The sequence below is a fragment of the Peromyscus eremicus genome, chromosome 16_21, assembly GCF_949786415.1.
Source record: "Peromyscus eremicus chromosome 16_21, PerEre_H2_v1, whole genome shotgun sequence".
Taxonomy (NCBI): domain Eukaryota; kingdom Metazoa; phylum Chordata; class Mammalia; order Rodentia; family Cricetidae; genus Peromyscus; species Peromyscus eremicus.
The window spans coordinates 27,077,598-27,105,406 of NC_081432.1; the positions used below are offsets into that span (position 1 = coordinate 27,077,598).

Below are 27,809 nucleotides of genomic sequence, written 5' to 3' on the forward strand. Positions count from 1 at the left end.
AACAAGATAACTAAGAAATGCCTGTATTGCGAAGGTCACACAATTTCCAATACGGAACTACTTACTCCTTTCAATTCCTTAAAAGAAACCGAAACATTTAAAATGTAAATGGTTATAAATGTAAAGTTTTTCCTTTGTTACCTTTGTGGGAGTAACATTAGCTGCTGGTCTGAGAAGATACTGGGAATTATATGCTGGTGACTGACTATAATACACTGAAGGGCCAGTAGTTGCAACTAAAGAAAAAAAAAAAAGAAAGAAAGAAAGAAAAAGAAAAGAAAGAAAAGAAAAAGAAAACAATGTTAAAAGTCTATTCTACAGTTCAAAATACTATCTAGACAAGAATTATAAATACAAAATAGGAATCAAAGAAAGTTTTATTCTGATTTTACATTTCTATACATTAAAGTAACCCATAAAGCAATCAATAAATAAAAAACTCAAAATAAAGTAAAAAAGCCCTATCAAACGACACAAAAAGTAAAAAGCTAACACTGCTACTGTCACCAGGAACAAGGCTTAGCAAGCACCCTACAGCAGGGCACAAGCGGTGTGTGCTACTTGTTCCCGCACGCACTCAGAAAGACAGGTAGATTCTCATGAGTTTCAGTCAAAGCTCCAGAGTGAGAGGTCCTCTCTCAAAAGAAAACCAAGAAGAAAGCAAATGGTCCATCTAAGACCAGCAGGATGGAAACACACAGAAGTGATCAACATTAGAAATAGAGCAGTCACAAAGGATTTAGTAACCAAAATGCATCTGATGGCCTCAAGTTTAAAAGAATTTCAGATTTCAGAATAGAAATACCATTTGAGGTATCTGTCAGGTAAAAGAGATCTATTTTTATTATTATTGCTAAGCACCTGGGGGCACTGTACAATAATACTGGCAAGTTGCTTCCAAGTTAGGGATGAAAATACCAGATCTATCACAGTAACTAGCTGTATAGTAAGTAATAGTGGACAAACTAACTAATCCTTCTAAAGTCATTTCCTCATCTATAAAACTGAGATTACCAATGTATTTATACCCTGGTACTATGATAAAATTATATACAAAATGTACTTTTGTACATAGCCAACCCACAATAAACACTACTGGCTCATTAGTGTTTTCTTACATAGTAAAAAAAAGACATCCCCATACCTACCTGCACATACACAAATGCTCATAGTAATTATGTGAAACAAGTATCATCTCCACATTTTAGGAGTTAAATTATATGGCTAAAATGTAAAAAAGAAAAACTTTAAAGAAAACTTACTATGGAGCCAGCTGTGGGGGTGCATGCCTATACGCTTTGCACTTCGGTGGAAGAGGCAGGTCTGGTCTTGAGTTTGAGGCCAGTCTGGTCTACACAGTGAGTTCCGAGCCTTGCAGACCTGTATACTGTATAATAAAATCCTATCTCAATTGACCAACAGATCGCTCATTCAATAGATAGATAGGTAGGATAAGATAGATAAGGTAAGATTAGAGAGAGAGAGAGAGAGAGAGAGAGAGAGAGAGAGAGAGAGAGAGAGAGAGGAGGGAGGGAGGGAGGGAGGGAGGGAGGGAGGGAGGGAGGGAGGGAGGGAGGGAGGGGATAGTAAATAAATAAATAGCAAGAGAACACTTATTATGGGCTTTCCTGTGAATAATCATGTTTCAAAAAAGGGCTAGAGATGAATTGGCCATAAAAGGCTAGGCTCACAATCAAAATAAATTAATTACTTCCTGTCTCTCTAAACATCATCAAAATAACTCTCAAGAGGTTTAAGTTCTTATTTATTAGGCACCTCTTAGTACATAACTATATTGGTCAACATGTTTCAATTTATGAAACATTTCACAGTTTAGCTATGATAATATATATATAAAACGATTTTAAAACATTCCTTGAGCTTTAATATATATGGAGTTAGGTAAGACTTATTTTGTTTCTGACTGGATTTATAAAATTTCAGTATACTAATTATAGAGTCTTGGCAAACATGGAAGTAGAGATACATTGGAATGTACAAAACCACAGACAAGTTAAATTCACAAGCTACATATTTAAAATGTTGGGGGGCAGACTGAGCTGGGGTACAGCTCAGAGATATAACACCTCTCTAGCAAGCACAGGCTCCAAGTTTAAGTCTCAGTACTACAAAAAAGGGGGAAATTTTAAAAAGTGGGGTAATATTTTATTGGGATCTAAGGGTTGTTCAGCTGCCAGCTTACCTGTTAGGGGAGCCCCGTGAAAAGTCTGTGAGCCCTGGTAGCCATCAGGAGCTGGGTCTTGTCCATAGTGCTCTGCAGGCCAGCGATGAGGGGACGCAGAGTTGTTGCTATTTAGCTTCAACTCTTGCATTTCTTTCTATTTAAGGGAAAAGTAAGGGAGGTTAAACATTTAATTATATAATGCCAGAAACAGTCTAGGTGGATGAATACTTAGCAAATATTTTAAAGTTAAATACTTGGTGGTACCTTTTAGAATATACTTTCCAGTGGAATCTGGGTACTGAAAACGTGATTCCTTAACTTGCTGAAATTTGTCTACTCTAATCATTCACTTTAACTCTAGCCCAAAGAACTAATTTCCTAAATCTCATTCCATTTCCATTCCATACTTAACTTACATTAATCTTCATAAAATTTAGTCCAGCCAAAACACTTACCTACTCAAAAAACTTAAGACCTACAGATAAACTTCCTTTTCTGATAATGACTGTCCTCAAGCCCTTCGAGTTACCTACTCAGCTTCTCATCATCTGGACAAGTCAACACTGAAGGTCACCTCTCAGTACCTAACCACATGGGAGGTTGACAACAAATTTCCAAGGTAATGACAAATTACTCACAGCAATTGAAATCACTATCTGCTCAAACTTTATCATGTATACATTCTTAGGCCATGTCATTAGTAAACAATATGACTCATACTGCAAATAGACATAGACTAGACAGAGGCAGGAAAAGACAGAACTGTTATCAGATCCAGATCCAACTCCAAATGTTTTCACACCAACTCTCTCCTGTCAGACAAGACACCAGACACACCACTGCCTTCTACATAGTTATCTTATCTCTGGTATTCTACTTAATGGCTAACACCCAACCCAACTCCAGAACTTACCAAACTTCCTCTTAAAATATGGGACTTGGGGTTGGGAATTTAGCTCAGTGGTAGAGTGCTTGCCTAGCAAGCACAAGGCCCTGGGTTCGATCCTCAGCTCAAAAAAAAAAAAAAAAAAAAAAAAAAAGGGACTTATCAATGAATTTCTTCTTTCGTTGTTTTGTTTTTTGAGACAGGGTTTCTCTGTGTAGCCTTGGCTGTCCTGGAACTCACCCTATAGACCAGGCTGGCCTCAAACTCAGATCCACCTGCCTCTGCTCCCAAGTGCTGGGATTAAAACAGGTGCACAAAACCATCTGGTTTTTTTTTTTTTGTTTTGGTTTTTTTAAAAAAACAGGCCAATTTTGAAAACAGCTTCAAAATTCTCTGCCTAGGCATCTAACCAATTTATAACAAATGAGATCAGAAAAAAACGTAGTAGTTCACATATATAATCACAACACAAGGGAAAGCGAGCAGAAAAACTACAAGTTGAGACCTTCCTATACTATAGCCAATGTCTCGAACACATAAACAAATAAATACAAGTGTTTCAAATATTTCCTTACCTCTGTTTTCAACTTAAAAATAGTCCCCACTCATCTTCTTACTCGACTGTCTAGAAGCTACACATCCACAAATAAAAAACAGCAGCACACAACTGGTATCTGGCCCATACTTCTGAAATTGATCTACAATATAATCCTAACTGTTGATATTAAAAGAACTCAGGAGACCGGGGCAATGACTCAGTCTGTGAAGTGCCTGATGCACAAGCGTGAAGATCTGAGTTCAGACTTCAGTGCCCACGTAAAAGCTGGGCCTGCTTGTGTGAACCAGACCTTGGCACTAGAGGAGGAAGACAAGGGATTCCCCAGAGCTCACCGGCCACTGGTCACTCCACATTCAATGAGAACAAACACAGGGGAATCAACAGAAGACAACAGAAGTCAGCCTCTGTGGCCTCCACACGGACCCACCTGCATGAACACCGACACACCGACAGACACACAGACACACAGACACACTCACACACACACACACACACACTTTTTTAAAGAACCAGGAGATGTGATGACAACTTTGAGAATGTTTCAACAATTCTCAAGCGTTACAAAACGTAAAACAGACAAAAGTAAGAAATCAGGGGCTAGAGAGATAGCTCAGCTGTTAGAGTACTGACTGCTCTTCCAGAGGACCCAGGTTCAATCCCAGCACCTACATGGCAGCTAACAACTGTCTGTGACTCCAGTTCCAGGGTATCTAACACCCTCACACAGACATACATGCAGGCAAAACACCAATGAGCATAAATTATATATTTTAAAAAAAGGTAAGAAATCAAATTGTTCAATAACATTAACTAGAGTCAGAGTTCTGTGTGGTACCCAGTCTCCCAGGCTCACCAACTAGTTCTCTATACATTTCCAAAGAATATAATACTGAATGACTAAAACCTGTACATTGAAAAAACTCTAATGTGTTATCATGGTTCATGTAACACAAAAATAATGGTACAAATTCAAAACTTTGGTATTTAACCAGTTATTAAAGCCAAACACTGCTGATTACACATACTATAATAATCACCACATAGCAAAATATCCTTAGTAAATAATTTAGTTCTTACCCAAAAAGTATGGGGGGAAAAAATCTGTATTTATAATTCTAAAATGAAGTCCCCTTAAATGCTACACTATAATTAAGCATTCATTTAAAGCATTTAAACAGAAAAAAACATTAAGTTCAGACAATTTTTCAATTCTTAGTAATAAACTTAACATACTTTAACGCTGTGGATATCGTTCTGTATAAATAAAACACTGATTGGCCAGTGGCCAGGCAGGAAGTATAAATGGGACAAGGAGAGAGAATTCTGGGAAGTGGAAGGTGGAGGAAGGAGACACTGCCAGCTGCCGCCATGACAAGCAGCATGTAAAGATGCCATGGGCTGTCGGGCTACCAGGGCTTGGCAGGGCCCAGAGAAAAAACTCCAGCTACACTTTAACAACAGCCACACTGAGAAATGAATCAAGAGAAAAAGGTATGATGGTGCACAGTAGTACAAGTCCATTGTGGGAGATGACAGGATCATACTAAGCTTTAGATAAAGGGTTTATCTTCAAAGATTCAAATCTCATATGGAAATAGATGTGTAAGTAATTTAGAAAATATGGTTAAGAGTCAAGAGATATGTAAAACACAATATATAACTGATTTATATAGAGTATAGTAAGGGCACATTTTTATTAACTGTAAGAAAGTAAGTAAATGAACCGAAAAAAGAAAAAAAGAAAAAAAATGTTAAAAAACTGGGCATGGGCCGGGCGGTGGTGGCACACGCCTTTAATCCCAGCACTCGGGAGGCAGAGCCAGGCGGATCTCTGTGAGTTTGAGGCCAGCCTGGGCTACCAAGTGAGTTCCAGGAAAAGGCGCAAAGCTACACAGAGAAACCCTGTCTCGAAAAACCAAAAAAACTGGGCATGGGCCAGACAATGGCATATGCCTTTAATCCCAGCACTTGGGAGGCAGAGGCAGGCAAATCTCTGAGTTCGTGACCAGCCTGGTCTACACAGTTCCAGGACAGTAGGGATGCACAGAGAAACTCTGTCAGTGGCAAGAAGTGGGGGAATAAGGAAATGATTAGAGAAAGAATCTCCGCATAGGAGTTTTATTTAGTCAAATTAAGTGGTTACCTTAATGGCCTCTACTTGCTGGCAGATCATCTTCAGTAAAGAATTTTGATCTTCTGCCCATCGAGGTGGGGTTTTTGGAGAATACTAAACATACAAATATACACAAAAATAATGTTCAGAGTGTTTACAACATTTAGAAAAGAACATCATGATACAATGATATGTTTCTTTCCTACTTGCCTTGTAACTTTTACTTGGTGATAGAGAATATTTGGTAGGAGACGGTGTAGAATGTTTTATCTCTGAATCTGCACTTCGCAAGCAACCATTTTTATAAAGAGTACCTCCTTCACTGTAGTCTTCAAGTTCCTGCATAACTGAGTTCAGCATCTCTTTTACAGACTCAAGGGGAACAGGCAACTAAAAACGAAAGGCTTTAGTTTGCAAAAATATTCCAAATAAGACCTTAACAAATGAAGGATTCTATTTTCTTACACTGTTCACTTTTTCCTCACTTCTTTATTTGTGAAGACTACATATGTACACCACAGATATTTTAACAAGCATTTTAATACATCTTAAGTTATATATACAAATGCATTGCAGAATCTAAAGTGGCTTCCATTACCTCTGTAAGTCACAGTAATAAAAGTGTACTTAGGAAGCTTTTCCATATGGACAAAGTTACCAATCCTTCTAAGATATTTTGAATAGAGTGAAATACAGATGCTAAAATGCACCATACAATATAAACCCTAATCTAAGAGCAGCAATAAAGTTAATAAACAAAATACTCAGAAGGAAAGCTAAACATAAAATCAGTATGAGTGTGAACTGCTGACAGCTAGTTCACAGGAAACAAGAAAAAATACTGATTCCCTTCACCAAAATTCATTAAGAACTAGTTATCATATTCATTTTGATTACATGCTAAAATGACAAAATTACTGTCTATATTAGAAACCACTATGTATCTAGATACCAAAGTTTTATTTTTTTAGTTAAGTTTTATGGGGTTTTTTTTGGGGGGGGGTTGTTAATATTCACATGTACATGTGCAGGAATGTGTGCACATATGCACATGTGGAAGCTAGAGTTTGATATCAAATATTTTCTTTGATTACTTCCAACCGTGTATACCAAAGCATGGTCTCTCATTGAACCTGCAGCTTCAGCTAGTCTAACTAGAAAGCTTACTCAAGGGATTGCCTATCATGACCTCCTGAGAATGGGAATCATAGGCGGGTGGTCATGAGCACTTGGAATTTGCTTGAGTGCTGGGTAGCCAATCTTGGACCCTCACGCTTGTACAATCTTCCCAGCCCCAACTGACAAGTTTTTGTTGGTGGTAGTTTTTAAGAGATACCAAACCTAAGATGAGAAAGTAAAGCATTCACACTACACACAAGCCCTGATATATCTAATAAGGGATACTGAAAGATTTAAGAGTTATCAAAAGTCAGTCGGAAGTGGTGAACGCCTTTAATCCCAGCACTCAGGAGGCAGAGCCAGGCAGATCTCTTTGAGTTCCGAGGTCGGCCTGGTCTACAGAGCAAAATCCAGGACAGCAAAATCGAAAACTACAACAGAAAAATCCTGTCTCGAAAAACCAAAAAAAAAAAAAGGTTATCAAAATATAAAACCCAGGCAGTTATCAATACCACTAAACTACAGACAACAACCAACAACTTACTTTCTGAACCACAGAAATATTTGAATCACTGTCATCTAAAATCTTTATCAGGTAGTCCCTAGTCTTTCTCAGATAATTTTTGCATTCTTCTTGTTCTTCAGGAGACAGGGCATCATTTTCAATGTCTTCAGCTTTCCTGTGAAAAATCTACACAAAATAGAATTAGATTTTCAAAGCAAGCAATCAATCAAACAAATATCAATTCAATTCCTGTATCACTTACCAATGCAAGATTCCAATAAGAAACTACATTTTTAATAGATTCAAAAGCAGTCATGGCATCTTCTATATTTCCATTAACAGCATCCAATATAGCAAAAGTTATGTGTGCGTCTTCTTCATAGTCTCCAATTTCAGATGCCTAAATACATTTAGTGACTGTTAGTTAAACTGCTTCAAGCCCAAATGATTTCCAAAGATTTTATCTAAACAAAATTAACATTTCATTAGTCATAAATTTTGTCAACTACATGATTTAGAAAGCAACACCATCACTAAACAGCAAAGCATTTTGCTTAAGTAGCTATCTATATGTGTATAAATTACATATGCAATTAATTCATTAGGGTTCATTATTACCTGAATATCCACACTATGGAAATGTTTAAACAGAGGATCGATAGGTTCAGGAATACTATTCTTCTTTCTGATCATCTTCAACAATGGTAAAACTTTCCTCCAATAATGAACACTTCTGCCTATGTATTCCCGTTGATCATAAAAAGAATTAAGACTGCTGCCCTAAAATAGAAAGTCAGAAGTCCACAACTTCATAAATAGCTTAGAGAAATAAAAATTTCAAATCAAAATTAAATGGAATATCAAAAAAAAGTTACTGCCTCTACTTGTTGTGAAGTATTATTTTAACTAGGCATTTGATTATGCTGCAGAATATTACTTTAACTATATGAAGGTGTGTTAACCCTTGTTTCTGCCTTTGTTAACAATGTAAAGATGTGTTACTTTTGTTTATGCTATAATTGTTTAATTATGTAAAGATATGTTGCATTTGTTTCACCTTGCCTGCCTAAGGCACCTGATTGGTCTGATAAAGAGCTGATCAGCCAATAGCTAGGCAGAGAAAGGACAGATGAGGCTGGTGGGCAGAGAGAATAAATAGGAGAAGTCTAGGCTCAGGAGGAACAAGAGAGGAAGGAGAGAATGTGGGATACACCTGGGGCCAGAAGACAGGCAGCCACATGATAAGTAGTGAAAGTAAGTTATACAAGAAAAGGTAAGCCGGGCGGTGGTGGCTCACGCCTTTAATCCCAGCTCTCAGGAGGCAGAGGCAGGCGGATCTCTGTGAGTTCGAGGCCAGCCTGGTCTACAGAGTGAGATCCAGGACAGGCTCCAAAGCTACACAGAGAAACCCTGTCTCGAAAAACCAAAAAAGAAAAGGTAAAAGGCCCCAAGGTAAAATGTAGATAAAGAGAAACAGGTTAAGTTAAAAAACTAGCCAGAAATGAGCCTAAGCTAAGCAGAACATTCAAAACTGTTAAGTCTCCTTGTCATGAATTGAGAGCTAGTTGGTAGCCCAAAAGAAAAAGCCTAGCACATCCACTAATGAGTTGCCCCAATCTATTTTTGAGAGCTGCCATTTTTAAAGTGGACATGTTGACACAAAACTGTAATCTTGGTACTTGGGATGCAGAGGTAATCAAATTAGTAGTTCAAGGTCTTTCTTGGCCCTTTTTCAAGTTCAAGGCTACGTGAAACCCTCTATCACATTCCATCTGCAGTTAATCCCCCTAAAACAAAACCTGCCATTTTCAAATAACCAAAATCTGCCCCTGGAAGTAACACTTGTTCAAAAAGCTAAACATCTACATCTAATCTAATACATAGCACATACTAAGTACTAGGAAGTATACTGCTAATTGCTTATGTGTAAATGCATTGACTTTATTATGCAAAAACACTTTGGTTTAAGGCAATGTTCTTCTCCCCCCCCCCCCCATAGTGTTTCTCTGTATAACAGCTCTGGCTGTCCTAGAACTCACTTCATAGACCAGACTGGCCTTGAACTCACAGAGATCTCCCTGCCTCTGCCTCCCAAGGTAAGCCAACGTTCTTAAATAAATAAATGAATGAATGAATGAATGAATGAATGAATAAAACTGCCCTTCCATGAACTCACTGTTTTCTGAAGACATTGTGCCCAGTGCACAAGTAGAGCAGGGTGAAGGCCATGCTTTTCCTGGCCTCTCAGAGTGTTTATTTCATGCTGAACTAGAAGTCGCAATTTTGCTGACGTTCCAGGTCTAAAACAGTTGAACAGAACTACTTTAAGAAATGCAGTTCAACAAGACTTAACATACATGCATGCTGTTACATGACAAATGAAACCTTCCCATGAAAATTTAATTAAATCCCTAGTAAAACACAGGCCGTGTTTAAAGGATTATTGTTGTACTTACACTGCCTTTCTGTGAATCAGAGTACAAACTGCATCCCACCAGGATTTCTGTCTTTCTGTACAAAGTTGTCTGCAGACAGGAAGTGGCAAACACAGTGGCTGATAGGAAGTGTGATGAGAATTACACTTCTCCTTTAACTGTAAGTGGCTAGTATATATAACTCCAAGTAAGAATACCTGTTTTATTTTTAAAAAACAGTGAGTTAGAAAAACAAATTACAAAGACTCAAAATATTTAATTAATTATAATCATTGCTTACTTCAAGATCTAAAATACATATTGATTCAGGTGCATTTGTTTCAAGCCTTGAGGTTTCCTGAGGCAAATGATGAAAGAGCTGTTTTAGCCATTTTCGAACTGCTGGTAAGGTAGGAAGTGAATTCCATTGTAAGCCAAGCCAGGTAAGGTGCTGAAGACTCCCATTATGTGCTCGAATGGCACCTGAAACAAAGGGGAAAAACTGACCATCTACAGTACATTTTCTTTGGGTCTTTAGTTTACCAAAACTTAAACAATTAAGGTAACATTAAATTTAATTGGGGGGGGGGGCGTGGGAGCGGGACAGTGGTGGCACATGCCTTTAATCCCAGCACTTGTGAGGCAGAGCCAGGCGGATCTCTACGAGTTCAAGGCCAGCCTGGTCTACAGAGTGAGATCCAGGACAGGCACCAAAACTACACAGAGAAACCTTGTCTCAAAAAAAACAAAAATAAATACATAAATTTAATTACAAGCTGCTTTTGTTTCAAAATTGAGAAATAGAATAGCAAAAATTTCACATTTTTATTGAATACATTCACACTTTATAAATTGTTTATTTTTGTTTGTTTGGGTTTTTCTTTCTTCTTCTCTACCCCTCCCCCAACCCCGCAAGACAAGGTAACAGTCCTGGAACTCACTTTGTAGACCAGGCTGGCCTTGAACTCACAGAGATCCTAAAGGTATATGCTACCACTGTCCAGCTTGTTTGGGTTTAGCCCCAGCTGTCCTGGAACTTGCTCTGTGGCCTTGAACTCAAGAGATCCACCTGCCTCTGCCTCCTGAGTGCTGAGATTAAAGGAATGTGCCACCATGCCCATATACACTTTATAAATTCTAATAAGAAAATGTGTAAATGAGAAAGTTCTTTCCAGGCCATCTGAAAATAAAACTCATCAATCAATCAATCATTTTAAAAAACAATAAAACAAATCTGACAGAACAATAATGTCTTCTTTATAAAAATTTTGATAAGATTCTCCTTCCAATAAAGGAGTCATTAAGTAACAATGGAATAGAATACCATTATATTAACTCATGAGCATTGCAAAAAGCATTTTTTTTCTTCTATAAGAAATTTAATACTGAAAAGCATATGGGCTTCTGGAAGTAAAGAAAACCAAGTTTTCTAGAAATGCTAGCATTTTGGCAATCTGCAAGAGACAAAGCTAGTAAGTACTTCTCTGACTCAGTAATTTCAGTTAGGAGTTAATTTTTAAAATATATACTATCTATTAATGAAGTTCTCTCACACTCTTCCCTTTTGGGATCGTCACTGCATATCTATAAAGACGAAGTACTTCAGGTTGTACAAGGACACTAAAAAGATCAGCAGGTCATCTACAGTGACTGGGTACAGCGACAAAAGGCTAATGGTACAACTGTTCATATGGGTATTCACTCCAGCAAGGTGGCTGTCACTGGGCTAAAGCTGGACAATGATCACAAAATATCCTACAACATTAAGTCAAATCTCACCAAGTAGGAAGACAAGGGCAAATACAAGGAAGAAAACAATCGGGAAGATGCAGGAACAGAACCTCACATACATACCACTTTCAATAAAACGTGGCGAAATGAGGCCGGCATGGTGGAGAACACCTTTAATCTCAGCATTTAAGAGGCAGAGGCAGATGAATCTCTATAAATTCAAGGCCATCTTGTCTACATAGCTAATTCTAGGCCAGGCCAGGCCAAGCAAGACTACATAGTGAGACTGTGTCTCAAAGCAAAACAAAACAAAAAAATCCTGTTTAAATAAAAAGGTCTCAGCATCATTGTATTAATAGTACAAAAAAAAAAAAATCAAAACTGTAAAATTGGAAGCTGAATAATACAAAGTACCAGACAAAAATACATACGTATGTAACGATAAATACATAACATACTATAGGATAGAAAATTCACAAAAGAAGCAAGACATATATAATATAAATAACAATTTCAAAGAAAAGATATGTGTCGTCTACACTCATACTCTTTAACTTCCATCTCCTGACAAAACAAACCTGGGAAGAATTCAATAAAGTATTAAGACTGTGCCTTCCTGGTATAAATGAATTATAATGAAGAATATTTCCTTTGGAAAAGACAACTTACCAGTATCATATCTAGCCAAGTCTTCAGGGTCTGGTACTTGTCCATCAAGGTTTCCAATATCATCATTACCAAGGAAAGATCTATCCTTGGATGATGGACTAGAAAACAGAGCATCACAGAGAGCAGACTGGCCACTTTTATTAGCAAAAGATTCCACAACCTCCTTTAAAAAGTCTTGCTTGCCACGACTTAAATTTAGCAACATGTGCCCTGAAAAACAAAAATATTTCCATCATCTTATGATGAAACACCAACTTTATTTACCCCATTGTCTCTTAATCATTGCATTGAAACACCCAAGAAGGAAACAACACAGTTATCTCAAATCTCGTTTTCTAGCCCCTGAATCACAGATGGTCAACAAAAATGGTATTTTATATAGAAAACAAACAAAACTCAGGTTTCACAGTATCTGTGTCTACATAAAGTAAAACAAAAGGGAGGAGACAAAACACATAAAAAATGCTGAAGGAATTAGTGTTTTAGAGAAGTATAGGATTTAAGTGCCCCCTGGAGAACAGCAAGAGCATGCCCTAATCCTCTGATCTGACTCAATGATGGATAAAACTGGCTTCTCAGATCCTCGCTGTTTTTAAGCAATTTTAAAGGAAGTACCTATTTCCAGGCTCGACTGATAGAAATTATTTATTCCATAAGTTTGGAGTAATGATTTGTTTCAAGGGCTGGAGAGATAGATGTCTCAGTGGTTAAGAGCACTAGCTGCCAGGCCCAACAGTGGTGGCGCACGCCTTTAATCCCAGCACTTGGGAGGCAGAGCCAGGCAGATCTCTGAGAGTTCAAGGCCAGCCTGGTCTACAGAGTGAGATCCAGGACAGGCTCTACACAGAGAAACCCTGTCTCACAGAAAAACCAAAAAGAGAGTGAGAGAGCGAGAGCGAGAGCGAGAGAGAGAAAGTGCAAGCACACTGGCTGCTCTTCCATGGGTCCTCAGTTCAATTCCCAGCAACCACAGGGTGGCTCACAACCATCTATAATGGGATCTGATGCCCTCTTCTGACACGCAGGCAAACATGAAAATAAAGCACTCATACACATAAAATAAATAAATTAATTTAAATAAAAAAAGGATTTGCTTCATGCCACTGCTTGCATTAAGTACTATTATATACTACACCATGAATGATGAACCTTTAAAAACATACTTTGGAAAATACATATTCACAAAAAACCCACATTTTAAGTAATTCCATTTAGGCAATTAAAGACTCCATCCCTATACAGCAGTTGTTTATAAGCAGTGGTGTTAAATGGTCATTGTGTTTACACACTCAAGATGAATGCTCTAGCACCTAGAGAGAGAGGTTATCTCCACTGGGAAGCTAAGTTAAGTAGGTTCTTATTTAAAGAATGCAATGGGGATTGGGTTTAACTCAGTGGTAGAGTGCTTGCCCATCAAGAACCAGGTTCAGTCCTCACCCCCTCCCCCATATAATTTTTTTTCCTAGTCCCTGCCATGCCTACTACCTTTATCTAATATGGCAAAAATAACAAGTAATTATGAAAGATTACCTCTGGATACTAGGAAAGCTTTAACCTAAGAAGCCTAGTAAAAGTTCAGATCTTGGAATGGCAAGATGGCTCAGCTGTTCAGTTAAGGGCACTTGCCACCAAGCCTGAGAACCTAAGTTCAATCCCCAGAGCCCGCACGGTAGAAGAATCAGCTCCCGTGTGATTACAGTATGGGTGCACTATGAGTGAGCACACACACAACTCATACACACATGAATAAAACATACATAACAAATGTTTTTAAGTTTTGGCCATTTTAGGATATAATCAGTTAAAATATTATTGTTACCTGATTGGCTAAGTCGATCATGGGCCATCATTTCCAATAGATTTTGTCCAGCTTCTCCTTTTATTAATTTAACCTTTGGTCTTGGAATCTGACAATTTTAAAATAAAAATAATATAATTCAATGACAGTCATATTTCTAACAGTCAGATGTTTCTTTCCATACTATTTTTAAATATTGGCCAGTTAATGATTAAATTTGATTGGAAAACAGCTAACAAGCAAGAGATTTATGTAATCTATTTAAAAAAAAAATAAACAGTACAAAGATTATTTTTATTAGTGTACAGTAGATACAGCAGAAGAACCCGCTGTGAGTTCAAGGCCTGCCTGGGCTACACATGGACTTCCAAGCACATCAGGGCTATAAAAGATCTTGTCAAATACCTACAACCCATTGAACATGGAGACGCCGAGCTGGTGCCTAACTAGAGCCTTCACCCTATGGACTGATATTCATGGTACTAGAAGATACTCTTCACAATTCCTTAAGGAGAACAGTAAACACCAACGCAGCGGCAAACCCTTCCATCTACAATGGTGACCTGCCTGCCTGCAGGATGCACTGGTGCAGCAGTGGCTCAAAGCTGGTGGGAGTGACCAGCCAACACCTGATTTGACTTAAGGCCCACTCCATGAGTTGGACCCATGTCCAGTGCTGCTTGGATAGCCAAAAACCTGAGATTAAATAGGCCAATGACCTAGGAAAAAAACAAATCCTACTGTTCTGCTAAAGAAATAGTACAATAAAATGACTCCTAACAACATTTTGCTATACTCATAAATCCTTCCTTGCATGGCTCTACTAACAGAGAAGCCATCTCCTACAGCAGATAGGAACAAACAGAGACCCACAGCCAGACAATATACAGTAAGTCAAAGACCTAGGAACAAAAGAGATGTCTCCATCAAATCTCTTCCCTCAGGACTCAGGGAACTCTGTGGAAGGAGTCAAAAAGAATATAAGAGCCAGATGTGACGAAGGAATCCAAGGAATCAAGGCCTTCTAGACACAACAGGGTTGGTGTACATATGAACTCAGAGACTGTGATACATGCACAGGGCCTGCATGGGTCTGCACCACACAGGAGCCTAGATCTGAGGTGGGCAAACATCCCATTCCTGAGCCAGAAGCTAGCTTCAATTGACTGACACTTATTTGCAAATGAAAAATTAGTTTCCTCCAAGGGAATCTCACTGGAGAAACAAATCACTTTTTCCCCCTTTCTAAGACAGGGTTTCTCTGTGTAGGCCTGGCTGTCCTCAAACTCAGATCTACCTCCTGAGTGCTGGGATTAAGGGCTACCCACCACTCAGCAAAACAAACCGCTGTTAAGGGTAGGCCCCATGCCCAGCAGTACGCACAAAAGAAACTCCAGAGCATCTCTGGAGGATATTTGTCTCGTAATATTAAGTCAGAGCAGTTTTTCGTTTCTTTTTCTACCTTACAGGTCCTTTGCATATATATATATAAAATGGCTTCCAGCTGGGGATTCCTAAGTGTGCAAATGCGTGTCTCCACATTTATACATGTTTCTTATGCTTTTTCTTTGGCTCTTTTTCACTTGGTTTTATCATATTCCAATGTTTTTGTTTTATCTTACTATTATTCCTTAGATGCCTGTTTGCTTTCTAACAAAGACAGAAAGTGTGTGGATCAAGAAGGGAAGGAAGATAGGGAGGGACTGGGAAGAGTAGGGAGAGGGGAACTGTAATCAGAATATATTGTATGAAAAATATTTTCAATAAAAGAAAAAAAGACTCTGTCAAAAGAAAACAGAGAGATGGAGGGGGGAAGAGGAGAGAAAGTGAAGACAGGAGCAAGGGGGGAGGGAATATATGGAGGAAGAGGGAGGTGGAAAAGGAGAGGAAGGGAAGGAGGGAAGAAGAGAAAGTGGGAAGAGGGGGGAGGGAGGCTATCTGGCCCATGGTAACTTTTTGAATCAACCTTGACCCACATTTAAAATTTCATCTTTAGGGGCTGGAGAGATGATTCAGTGGTTCAGAGCACTGGCTGTTCTTCTTGAGGATCTGGATTCAATTTCCAGCATCCACATGGCAGCTCTCAACTGTCTGTAACTCTAGTTCCAAGGGATTCGACATACTCATACAGACATACATGTTAAGCAAAACACCAGTGCACATGAAATAAAAATAAATCATTAATAAGAGTAATATAAATAAAACTTCATCTTTAATATTTTGTTCCTGGATATGGCCAAGCTTATAGATCAAACTCCTCAAAATAGTCTCCAAATAAGTAAGCCCAATATAGACTGTCCACAAGACTGCATCAACACCCAACACCCCGGCTTCACCAGCCTAAACAGTCTGTTCACCTTGTTATAGTTATTCATCAGACTGACTTTCATCTTAATTTTAACACAATGTTTACTCACATACTTTTATTATCAACTGTGGCATCATACCTCTATGAGAAACACAAGAAAGTCTTTCTGAAATGACCGCTGCCCCGAAAACTGGAAAGGCTTACCTGAAACGCTATGAGATAGCACAATGCAGCCAGCTCAGAGAGAGCTCGCCATTGGATGTCGCTGTGCTGACCCATCTTCAGAAGCAGAGAGCCAACATGCATGTAGAAATGGCCTTTAGTTTCTAGGAAAGTAGCTGACAGTTCATCATTTCCACCAACAGAAGATTTCACAGACAGAAGAGCACTATCAAAACTGTAAGATTAAAAGCATAAACAGGTACTCTTCACTTAATACACTGTGACTAATCAGTTTTATAACTGAATTCGAAACAAATTACTAAGGCTTATTTTAAACTTCACCTTCCACATTCACACTCCTATTACCCTTCATAGATGAAGCACCCTAGAGGTTAATCACAGATCAAACACTAGTGGGAATTTTCATCCAGCTGTTACAATACTTCAATCTTAAATGATATCCTACTCCAAAATAGCTATTAATCACAAAAGACATAATTCAAATGAACACTGATAAAATATGAATATTTAACAGTAAATGAGGACAAGACCCAGATCAGAAATTATTTTCATTTTATATTCTAATTAACATTTTGAAATCTAATGATTAATCTCTAGAAGCCTACCACTGTGTAAGGATTACTCTAAAGCAGCTTATCAAAGAAATCAGGGCAACAGATTTCCTGGCAAATCTGGTCTGAAGATTTCTATGGATTCTCAAGACCTCTTAGGAGTATCCCTAAGCTTAAACCTATTTTTGTAGTAATATTAAGAAACAAGAAACGCTTTGCCCTTTATACTCATTTTCTCACACATGTACAAATGAATTTTTTCAGAGACTTCAACATACGAAACAACATACAGAACGACATAGTTGAGAATCTAGTTGTGTTCAATTAAGGCCTGTTAGATTACAAAAATGTAAAACAATACCTCATTTTCTCAAGCTTTGTTGCTTAAGAAACTCTTATGTTTCATGAACAATGTTATTGTTATGAGCTTATCTGCTTTCATTAATTAAGTATTTTTCAACAACCCTTTACTTTCAGTTTATTTTTGTTTTTGTTAAGTTGTTTTTTTTTTGGGGGGGGGGAAGGACTTTTCAAGGCAGAGTTTCTCTGTGTAGCCCTGGCTGAACTGTAGACCAGGCTGGCCTCAAACTCAGAGATCCTCCTGCTTCTGCCTCCCAATCCACAAAGACCCAACAATCCCTTTTTTTTTTTTTTTTTTTGCTTTTCAAGACAAGCGTTTTTTTTTGTGTAGTCCTGGTCATCCTGGAACTCGATCTGTAGTATAGGCTGGCCTGAACTTCTGCCTGCCTCTGCCTCCCGAGTGCTGGGACTAAAGGCATAAGCCCACCACCACCTAGCCAATCCTCAAGAAGTGGTCCATATTTGGCCCATAAACTCCTATCAGCCCCTGTCCCTATACAAATCCAAGTGATGTTTTTATAATATGAAATTTGGTCTTAAAAAAAAAAAAAAAAAGTCTCGGGCAGTGCTGGGACACACCTTTAATCCCAGCACTCAGGAGGCAGAGGCAGGCAGATCTTTGTGAGTTCCAGGACAGCCAGGACTGTTACTCAGAGAAACTCTGTCTCAAAAAACCAAAAGAGAGAGAGAGAGAGAGAGAGAGAGAGAGAGAGAGAGAGAGAGAGAGAGAGAGGGAGGGAGGGAGGGAGGGAGAGAGGGAGGGAGGGAGGGAGGGAGGGAGGGAGGGAAAGTTTATTCATTATATTTGAATTACTTTGTCCCTAAGCGAAAATAATGTTTTCTGAAGTAGTAGTGATACTAAATGCTTATACTAGCAAGTCTGAACCTGGCCACTGAACAACAAAGAACTTTGTTACATGGTTTTTACTCAAAATTATCACATTAAAAATAAAATGTGGCCAAGCGGTGGTGGCACACTCCTTTAATCCCAGCACTCGGGGGGCAGAGCCAAGTAGATTTCTGTGAGTTCGAGGCCAGCCTGGTCTACAGAGTGAGATCCAGGACAGGCACCAAAACTACAGAGAAACCCTGTCTCAAAAAAAATAAATAAATAAATAAAATAAATAAATAAATAAATAAATAAATAAATAAATAAATAAATAAAATGTGATACACAACAACATTCATTTTGATGTACTATTAAGCATATCAAAACAAAATATTAAGCTGGAAGGCTAATTTTAAGAGAGGTACTGTAAGAATTTTCTAGGGCCGGGCAGTGGTGGCGCACGCCTTTAATCCCAGCACTCGGGAGGCAGAGCCAGGCGGATCTCTGTGAGTTCGAGGCCAGCCTGGGCTACAGAGTGAGATCCAGGACAGGCACCAAAAAACTACACAGAGAAACCCTGTCTCGAAAAACCAAAAAAAAAAAAATTTTCTAGGGAGGGCAATACAAGTCAGAAGGTAAAGGCATTTATAGCAAAGTCTGATGAGCTCATTCCCCAGGACCCATAAAAATGGAAGGACAGAACTAAGTTATCCTCTGACATGCACTATGGTATGTGACACCACATACATAAGACAATGTAATTTTAAAATTACAAAAAAAAAATCCAATTCTCTAAAAATAAGTTGCATATAATTATGTAACACTCCCATAAAAGTAATATTCTTCCAAGTGCTTTATTTTATCAACATAGGTAAATTAGAGGAATGCTAATGATGTAAAGAAACCTAGACCAATTATTGCAAAAAGGAAAATCTATCATTTGGCTATGTGTGTTCCTGGGCACACTCACACTCTCTCAACACCAACATACCTTTCCAGTAGTTCTCTACTTTCCTGCACATCTCTGGTGGAAAGTGTAAGAAGCATAAGGTTGGCATAGGCTAGGAGTAAGTCTTTAGTGGTTGCTCTCCAAGTACTTTTGTCAGAATCCAAACACTGCAGAGACTCCAAATACTCCTAATGTTTAGAAAAACACAGTAAGTTAGAAAACTTTAACAGACTCTGAGAAACTGACCATTGTATGCCTACAAATTCCTTGGCCCATTCTTATTACAACTGTGTAGAAATGACAATTTTTACACTAGCCTTATAAATAAAAACACCAAATACACACAGAGAGAGACACACACCAAATTTATTCTCCCAATCTATCCATTTAAATTGAGCTTGGCAAAAATTTCATTTTATAGTTGTGCTCTATCAATGGAAGAGATTTATATGTTCGAAAACATTTAAAAATGAAGAAATGTATAGCAACCATCCATCTAGAAATGTAGAGAAATAGCTTTCACCTACCTTAAGAGTCTGTACAACACATGAATTCCATTCTAAACTTGAACGTAAAGCTGTTTTCCTCTCTGCCTCATGGCAGTGGGCCACAGCATCCTTCAATCTTTTATTTGAACGATAAAGCTCTACTAGTCGGATATTCACATGAACATCATCAGGTCTTGCATAAAGCTCTGACTGAATCAAGTCAAAAAGTTTATTCCATCCATCTTCACCTTTACAATCTAAAAGCTGTTCCTATTTGGGAGAAAAGTCATTAAATGCTAGGTAATAGCTATACAATTTTACATAAGCCATGGTCCATGCATAACCTTCTACTATGATCAGCTCTAGAAAGGTACACTACATAAGTATCATCCCATACATAGTATTAACTCCTTCACAGTTATTTCCAGATATTAACAACTTTATGTGCAAAGGTGCACTCAACTACTACAGAGGCTGTGATTGTCCATATTCACCTCAGAGACTAGTAAGACTATTTATTATTGCTTCACATCCCTTTATACCTGTCACGACTAAAAGCCCAGGCCTACCCAATCAATCCTTACCACCAGGATCCTCACCTGCATGTTCTGTATCTCACAGAATGTGACTCAATCACTAAAGCCCAATATCTCACACTGTCCTGCTATCCTCATAATCTTCTCAACACAGTTTCCCCTCTTGATATTAAATGAACAGTGTTATGTCATAAGAGCCCTCACCAGCTCCTCATAACAGCTTCCTCTCCTAGCTGGGATTTACTGTTTCTTCACTCCCCAAACCACATGTTCTCCCACACTTTTTGTAATTCTGGGGGGAGTAACTTTTTCATCCCTAACAACTATCATTGTAATTAGCAAATGGAACATAACACTAAACAGGCAGTAGCTCAGTTACTCAGTTCTCTAATCATCTCATACGTGGTGATAAATGCTTCACTGTCATTGATACAAGTCTTCAAAGTCTGTTATCTGATCACTCCACTCTGGCCGTGTGTTCTTCCACTCCACTGCAGGCTCAAATACCCTCAGTGCCACATCTATGAAAAGTTCTTTCGGCACATTTATATTGCCAAGATTTAGTTATCCACAACACATGAATTTTCTTTCTTTTCCATCAAGCTAAAATGCAGTGATTCTTAATATTCTCGATTACTGCTTGTTTGCAAAAATCCCTTCACCTAATTCCCTCTATCTTTCCTATAAGGATCTCTCTACCATTTTCTCAGTACTGACACATAAACAGTTGAAACTGGAGGTAGGGCATACTGGAATTTAGGAAATGTCAAATTCAGGCTGATGTGACTTTCATGATCTCACACCTCAAACTAGTATTACCTGGAATAAAGTACTATTTTACTTCTAATAAATGCATATTCTCTATTCCCTAGAAAGACCCCATCTTCCTTCACCTCTGATTTTCAACCTATGACCCTGACTCACCCTTCACTGAGGAAGCTGAAGCTCTCCTGACATATGAACTCTAATTTACTTTACCTACATACTCATCTTCTATCTTTGCCTTCCAAACACAAAAGCCTCCAGTAGCAATCTATGTCTTTCCTAACCTCCTCCACCACTCTCTCCTTCTGGGTCATTTCCAAACACTTAGGACTAGTTTCTTTTATTTGCAAAAAGCAGCCCTGGCCTTTGATTATATATGAAATACTAAATTTTAAAAAAAAATATATTTTAACGGAACATTATGGTATCTCTTTCAAATTAAGTGAAAAAGTGTTAAAACTTCTAAAGAAACATGTAGCGGCGTAGTGGCACACACTTTTAATTGCAGCACTCAGGAGACAGAGGTAGGTGGATCTCTTGAGTCTGAGGCCAGCCTGGTCTACAATGTGAGTTCCAGGACAACCAGAGCTATACAGAGAAATCCTGTCTCCAGGGGGTGGAGGTGGGGTGGAAAACAAAAAAGCATATATAATAGTATTAAAAGGAACCAGCTAAAAATATATATATACATTTATAGTTCATTTAATATTGTACAATATATGCATATATCTCTATCTATATATGAAATATTTTCTCCAAGAGTTGCTTAGTGAGCTGTATTTTACTAAGTAAAGAATAACAAGGGGCACACCTTTAATCCTAGTACTCTGGAGGCTAAGACAGGAGGGCCATGAGTTTGGGGCCAGTCTAGGATACATAAGCAGGACTGTCAAAAACAAAACAAACAAACAAAAAAAAAAGTAACAGTCAAAGCTGGGTATAGTAATGCCCCCTTATAATCCCAGAACTAGAGGCCAGCCTGGACTTCAAACAAACCACACAAACAAAATAGAAACATGAATTTTCTAACATTTTTAGTAATTATTCTGAATAAGCTGTCTTTTTATTTTCTGTTGAAAACCTCACATTTCCAGTTTTTAGAACACATTTTTTTCTGCAGTTTTGAGACAAGGTCACATTACATAGCCTTGGCTGGCTTGAAACTTGCTATGTTATACCAGGCTAGGCTTGGAATCACAAAGATCTACACACACTCCTCTGCTTCCCAAGTGCTGGGACCAAAGACATGCACTGCCATGACAAGCTAGAACACATTTCTTTCTAGTCATTTTAAGCTTTCAACCTGTACATAATTATGTAACAAAGCAAAATTTTATGCCAGAATTTCATTTACCTTAGCTACACACACGTACACACACAAATCTTTATCTTCATTAATCACAAAATGATACACTCTACCATACCAACTACACTGTACAAAACTATGAAACTGTAAAAAATCACTAAAATATTATTCCAGGAGAGTAATTGAGATCATTTGTAAAGTATTACGCTGCCTAGTAAGACAACAAACACTCAGAAAGGTTTTAAAGGAATTATTTAAAGATTATTAAAGAAAGCATGTATGTGCCCCTCTGTTAAGTTTACTATTGAGAAATATTTAAGTACTTCATTTTAGTACTTCAAGGTACTAAAAACAGTTGTATCTCAGTTTTCTCCTTTTGTATGTTGCTTGGGTTGTGACTTTACCTTTAGCTTATAAACAGCAGGACTTCCTGGAAAAAGTTTGGCTGCTCTTTCAACCCAGTATTTTGCTCTTCCATCAGTCACGTCATTTTTACAAAGCAATTCTGCAATCTTTAACACAAGATCTTTTTGTGTTGGGTTTAATTCCACTGAACGCTGATATCAGAAAAAAAAAAATACCAAAAACAGAAATTATAAATTGTACAGAGGTAGAACTACATACAATCATCTAAAAAAATTTACTATATATATTAAATAGTATTTTCCTATTTTCAAAGATTTAAAAAAAAATTTAATGATATGTATGTGTACCTGTTGTGTGCATGTATGCACGTTCATGAATGTAGATACTCAAAGGGGGCCAAAGAAGGTGTCAGATCCCCTAAAACTTGAATTACAGGTAGTTGCAAGCTGTTCCATGTGGGTGCTGGGAACTGAGCTCAGTACAAGAGCAGTAAGCACTCTTAACCTGCACAGCTTTAAAAACCCTATTCCTAAACGACCTTATTTGAAAGCTGTTAAAGCATCAATATTCTTCATGGAGCGGACGTGGTTTCAGACACCTTTCATCTCAGCACTGAGGAGGCAGAGGCTGGAGGATCTCTGTGAGTCTGAGGCTAACCTGGTCTACACAGCAAGTTCTAGAACGCCCAGTACTATAGAAAATGCCCTCAAAAGACAAAACAAAAACAAATTTTTGTGACAGTAAATCAAATAAATTTTGCATTACTTAGGCAATTTTTTTTTTTTTTGTGGTTTTTCGAGACAGGGTTTCTCTGTGTAGCTTTGCGCCTTTCCTGGATCTCGCTCCGTAGACCAGGCTGGCCTCGAACTCACAGAGATCCGCCTGGCTCTGCCTCCCGAGTGCTGGGATTAAAGGCACGCGCCACCACCGCCCGGCCTACTTAGACAAATTTTTTAAAACTGCATGAGATCTTTCTCTCTGACCATTTTTGGGTTTTCCTTAGTTACGTTTTTTTATTTATTTTGTTTCCAGGGTTATAGGTACTCCTTTACCAGGGCACACCACTTAAAGTCATAGGACACTCCCTCTTTCCACCTTGTAGGTTGCAGGAATCAAACTCAGGTGATCAGGCTCGGGCATCTTTACCAGCTGGGTCATCTCCCCAGTCTACACTTAAATTTTATGTGGTTTAAATATTCAAAATTTTAAATGTGTTCCAAGCTAAGCCACTTAATAGTATTAATGCTTATTTTCACTGCACTGATAAAATTAATATGAATTATTTATTATATACCATGGGCATCACCTGTAAGGCTGTGCAAAAGTTATACTTTTTTTAAAAATATGTACCGGTTTTTAGCCTGCATGTATGTCTGTGTACCATGTGTGTGCCTGGTGTCCAGGGAGGCCAGAAGAGGACATCAGATCCCTTGGAAATGGAATTACAAATGGCTGTACACCACCATGTGGGTGCTGGGAATGAACCCCAGGTCCTCTGGAAGAGCAGCCCATGCTCCTCACTGCTGAGCCAGCTCTCCAGCCTCACACAGGCTGCACTTTAACCCTATAATTACCTTGTAACATTCAACAGCTTTGTCTGTGTTGTCTTCGACTTCATAAAGAAGACCCAAAAATCTGTGGGCTTTAGGGTCCCTCTCTTGCACATTAATATATGTAGAAATGTATCTGTTTTAAAATACAAGAATAATAGATTAAACATGTTTTAAAATACAAGATTAATCTTCAGAACATTAAACTTACAACACTACTGAAATACTGACGGAAGAGTGCATCCTAAACCAAGCAACCATCCAATTATTCTATTGTAGTTCAATTACCGGCTACTATTGTTTATTTACCATGGAGTCCAAAATAGTCACTGCAAAGCAGCAAACAATGAGACAGAGCTAACAACATATTTACTCTTTTTACAATTTTACTCAAGATGTGTTTACTTGTCGTCTGCAGGAGCAGCTGAGTACTCTTAACCAATAAAGTCATCTCTCTAGCCCCTCATTACTAGAAAGTGCTACATTTGCCAAATGATTTTTCTTCTGCTACCTACAAGAAATGAATGCATAAACTGTTTTTTCTTCCTGATCGTTTAAAGCACTAAAGAGTTTCACATAAAAATAAGCAAAATGATTATAATCTACAAACTGCAATGCAAATTTTTAAAGTGTGAATGTTTAACATTAAAATTTTCCCAAACGAAAAGAGTATATTTACCTTTTAAACAAGAAAATCCTCTCTAAGTACTATAGTCAGCCAAATCTGAGCAGAAGAAAAACTGACTTGACTAACCAAACAGAACTAATTCTCTTCTTTTTCCATCCTTCACTGGGGAGGGAATGTGGATACTGTGGTGGACACATGGAAGTGAAGGGACAATTTGTAGTTGGTTCTCTCCTTCTACCATATGGGTTTCAGGAGTCCAGCTGAGGCCATCACCCTGGTGGCGAGCTCCTTTACCCACTAAGACATCTCACCAGCCCCTAATTTCTACTTCTTGTGTCAAGCAATATTAAATCAAGTAATGAAAAAAAATAAGTTATCGTCTAGGTGCGTTAACAATGTGAGAGAAATAGACCAAAGACCAAAAGTAAGGAAGAAAACAAATTAACAAGAACAACAGTTAACAGCCTCAGTGCTGCAGCCAACAGAAGGTATTACCGACACCCCCACCCACCCACCCCCACCCCGCGCACGCACTTTCCTTCTGGGGGAGAGGCTGCTCGGGAGAGACCCAGAGGCCCTGCTCATATATCAAATCCAGAGACAAATGACTGAATGTGATTCTCTCAAGAACTGTCTAGGAAAACCAGGGTTATAGCCTTTCTCACTAGCAGTGCCCTATTCCCATCACTGCTTCTGATAATCTGTATCCCTTTTAACTTCCTCCTCTAAGCTACTCTGAGTAAGGAAATTAGACCCAGCCAGTCTTCTGTCTTGCTGGTAAGACAGCAACTACTGAGCTGTTAGGCTGGCTCTTTCCTGGCCACATTAAGTCTGTGCTTGTTGCTTCTCTCCAGCTAACTGAAGCACCAGACATTTAACCAGGAAGAAATCGACATACAGAAATGATCTCTTTCATTCTACCCAAAGGCAATTTTAGAAAGTGTTTTAAGACAAGTAATTCTGCACTAGATATAAACAGAAGATGTAAATGGGTAAGAAATACTCATTAGAGGTTCAATCTAACAAGTGTCTCAGAGCGATAAATCCCTTATACCAGACACACTTAAATAAAAATGTATTCTTTAGCAGTTCTTCCTATTACAAGGATGAAAAATTAAAACCTATTTCCAGATGGTACTTACTTTTTAGCAAGATCATATTCTTTAGCTTCATAGTACAGCTTTGCAAAATAGAATCCTTTCATTGACTTCTAAAAAGGAATTGAGTGGTTTTACTGTTCACATTTTGAAATATTGCACAACTTTTTCAAAGGACAAAAAAATGCCCTAAAAGTTTAATATTAATTTTTTCATATAAAAGTAAAAATGTTGTCTGAACATGCACATATATTCTAAGAGTTAATGAATGGCTCCAAATTTTATCAATTTCATAAAAAATGAATTCAAGAATATTTAAAACAGACATCAGAAGTTACAATTCAAAGCAGGCGATGTAGTTCACGCCTACAGTCCCAAGCACTCAGGAAGTAGAAGCAAGAGGATCCTGAGTTCAAGGCCATCCTAAGCTATATCACACTCACACATTGAGCTACATCTCTCTCTCTCTCACACACACACACAGCCTGAACTACAACACACACACACACACACACACACACACACACACACACACACACACACACGGAAAAAAAGTTTACTCAGAAGCTGGGGACAACTTAGCCATGTGTTACCCAGCATACTATGTGCTGCTTTCCTGGCATTACTTTACAGGTAAGTACACAGAAACCAGCTTTGCTGGGGAAAGGACATACACTAGAAACCTCCTTGGGAAAGCCCATTAAGGTTCTGGACATTCCTGGTCAATGTACTATTTTCTTTAAAGACCAGTATTTCAAAGGCTGAAATAAAATTTGATATTTTGTTTTGTTTTTGGAAACAGGGTTAGCCTCAGCTGGCCTGGTACACGATATGTAGAACCAGGACAGCCTCAATGTCCACTTGCCTCTGCCTCCCAAGTGCTGGGATTACAGGTGTGTGCCACACCTGACTTTGAAGTAAATCTGAATTCTTCAAATAAACCCATTTCATACCCTGGATATTTACTACCATCAACTGCCAAGTCCAGAATACAGCTTCCCACTATATATGGTCTAGAAGCAATGGCTGAGTGGCTAAGATCAGCACCCACATGGCAGCTCTCCACCTCTGTCACTCCAGTTCCGGGGATCCACCCTCTTCTGACTTCCAAAGGCACCAACCAAGCACATGAGTGGTATAGACATATATGTGAGCAAAACACTCATACACATAAACTAAAAGAAGCCAGTGGCTTAGGACATTCAATATTCCCGGAGACTTTTGTTTTGAAGGGGGAGGCGATCTTCCTGTGTTTGTTCTTCCTCTTTCTGTGACGGATAATTTAGCTCTCTTTGGACTGTTACTAACAGAACTGGTTCAGACATTCGTGAGACCAATTAGCTTTACTCTGCTACTGACAAGCTGTTTTGGTAATTATCCTTCAAAAAGTGGGTTTGGGAACTAAACTGAAGTTTCTGGTGTCTGAGCTAACAAACTTAAACCAGTATAAATTCTGATACTTAGAATGCTAGTATCAGAACATTCTAGCAGAAGGCGTCAAAGAACACCTAGGACACAGCACTATTTCACACAGTGAGTCTCCCTTGGTCTTCTGACTCAGGCAGGACACTGCCACTGTAACTACCACAGTATCTGCTGCTGTCCTTAATAGCAGTGATCAAAGTCCTAACTGTTCTTATTGTTTCTGTACGTGTTTCTCTACCCCTTCAAGCGTAGGGTACATTTAGGTAGGATCCTCATTGCTAGACTCCAACCACTGAACCGAGCGAGGGTGGTAGGTACTCAATATATATTGAAGTACAAATCTGCAGTCATGGTTTCCTTAGGGTGAATTTCGAAAACAGTTTAAAAATTATAAAAATGAGCCGGGCAGTGGTGGCGCACGCCTTTAATCCCAGCACTCGGGAGGCAGAGGCAGGCGGATCTCTGTGAGTTCGAGGCCAGCCTGGTCTA

At 38.5% G+C, this 27,809-nt stretch overlaps 1 protein-coding gene across 1 annotated transcript in view; it reads right to left on the reverse strand.

Annotated features, from left to right (window-relative positions):
• LOC131893826 (E3 SUMO-protein ligase RanBP2-like) overlaps positions 1–27,809 on the reverse strand; it is a 42,424-nt gene that overhangs the window by 8,982 nt on the left and 5,633 nt on the right. Inside the window, exons 2-19 of the mRNA XM_059243914.1 lie at positions 25,941–26,008; positions 24,195–24,306; positions 22,659–22,811; positions 19,687–19,917; positions 19,202–19,347; positions 16,492–16,684; positions 14,001–14,088; positions 12,182–12,391; positions 10,083–10,264; positions 9,824–9,999; positions 9,544–9,667; positions 7,986–8,147; positions 7,630–7,767; positions 7,407–7,553; positions 5,954–6,133; positions 5,774–5,857; positions 2,204–2,339; positions 142–236 (exon numbers count right to left, since the gene is read on the reverse strand). Coding sequence (XP_059099897.1) covers positions 142–236; positions 2,204–2,339; positions 5,774–5,857; positions 5,954–6,133; positions 7,407–7,553; positions 7,630–7,767; positions 7,986–8,147; positions 9,544–9,667; positions 9,824–9,999; positions 10,083–10,264; positions 12,182–12,391; positions 14,001–14,088; positions 16,492–16,684; positions 19,202–19,347; positions 19,687–19,917; positions 22,659–22,811; positions 24,195–24,306; positions 25,941–26,008 — 2,625 coding nt within the window. The remainder of the gene's footprint in view (positions 1–141; positions 237–2,203; positions 2,340–5,773; positions 5,858–5,953; positions 6,134–7,406; positions 7,554–7,629; positions 7,768–7,985; positions 8,148–9,543; positions 9,668–9,823; positions 10,000–10,082; positions 10,265–12,181; positions 12,392–14,000; positions 14,089–16,491; positions 16,685–19,201; positions 19,348–19,686; positions 19,918–22,658; positions 22,812–24,194; positions 24,307–25,940; positions 26,009–27,809) is intronic.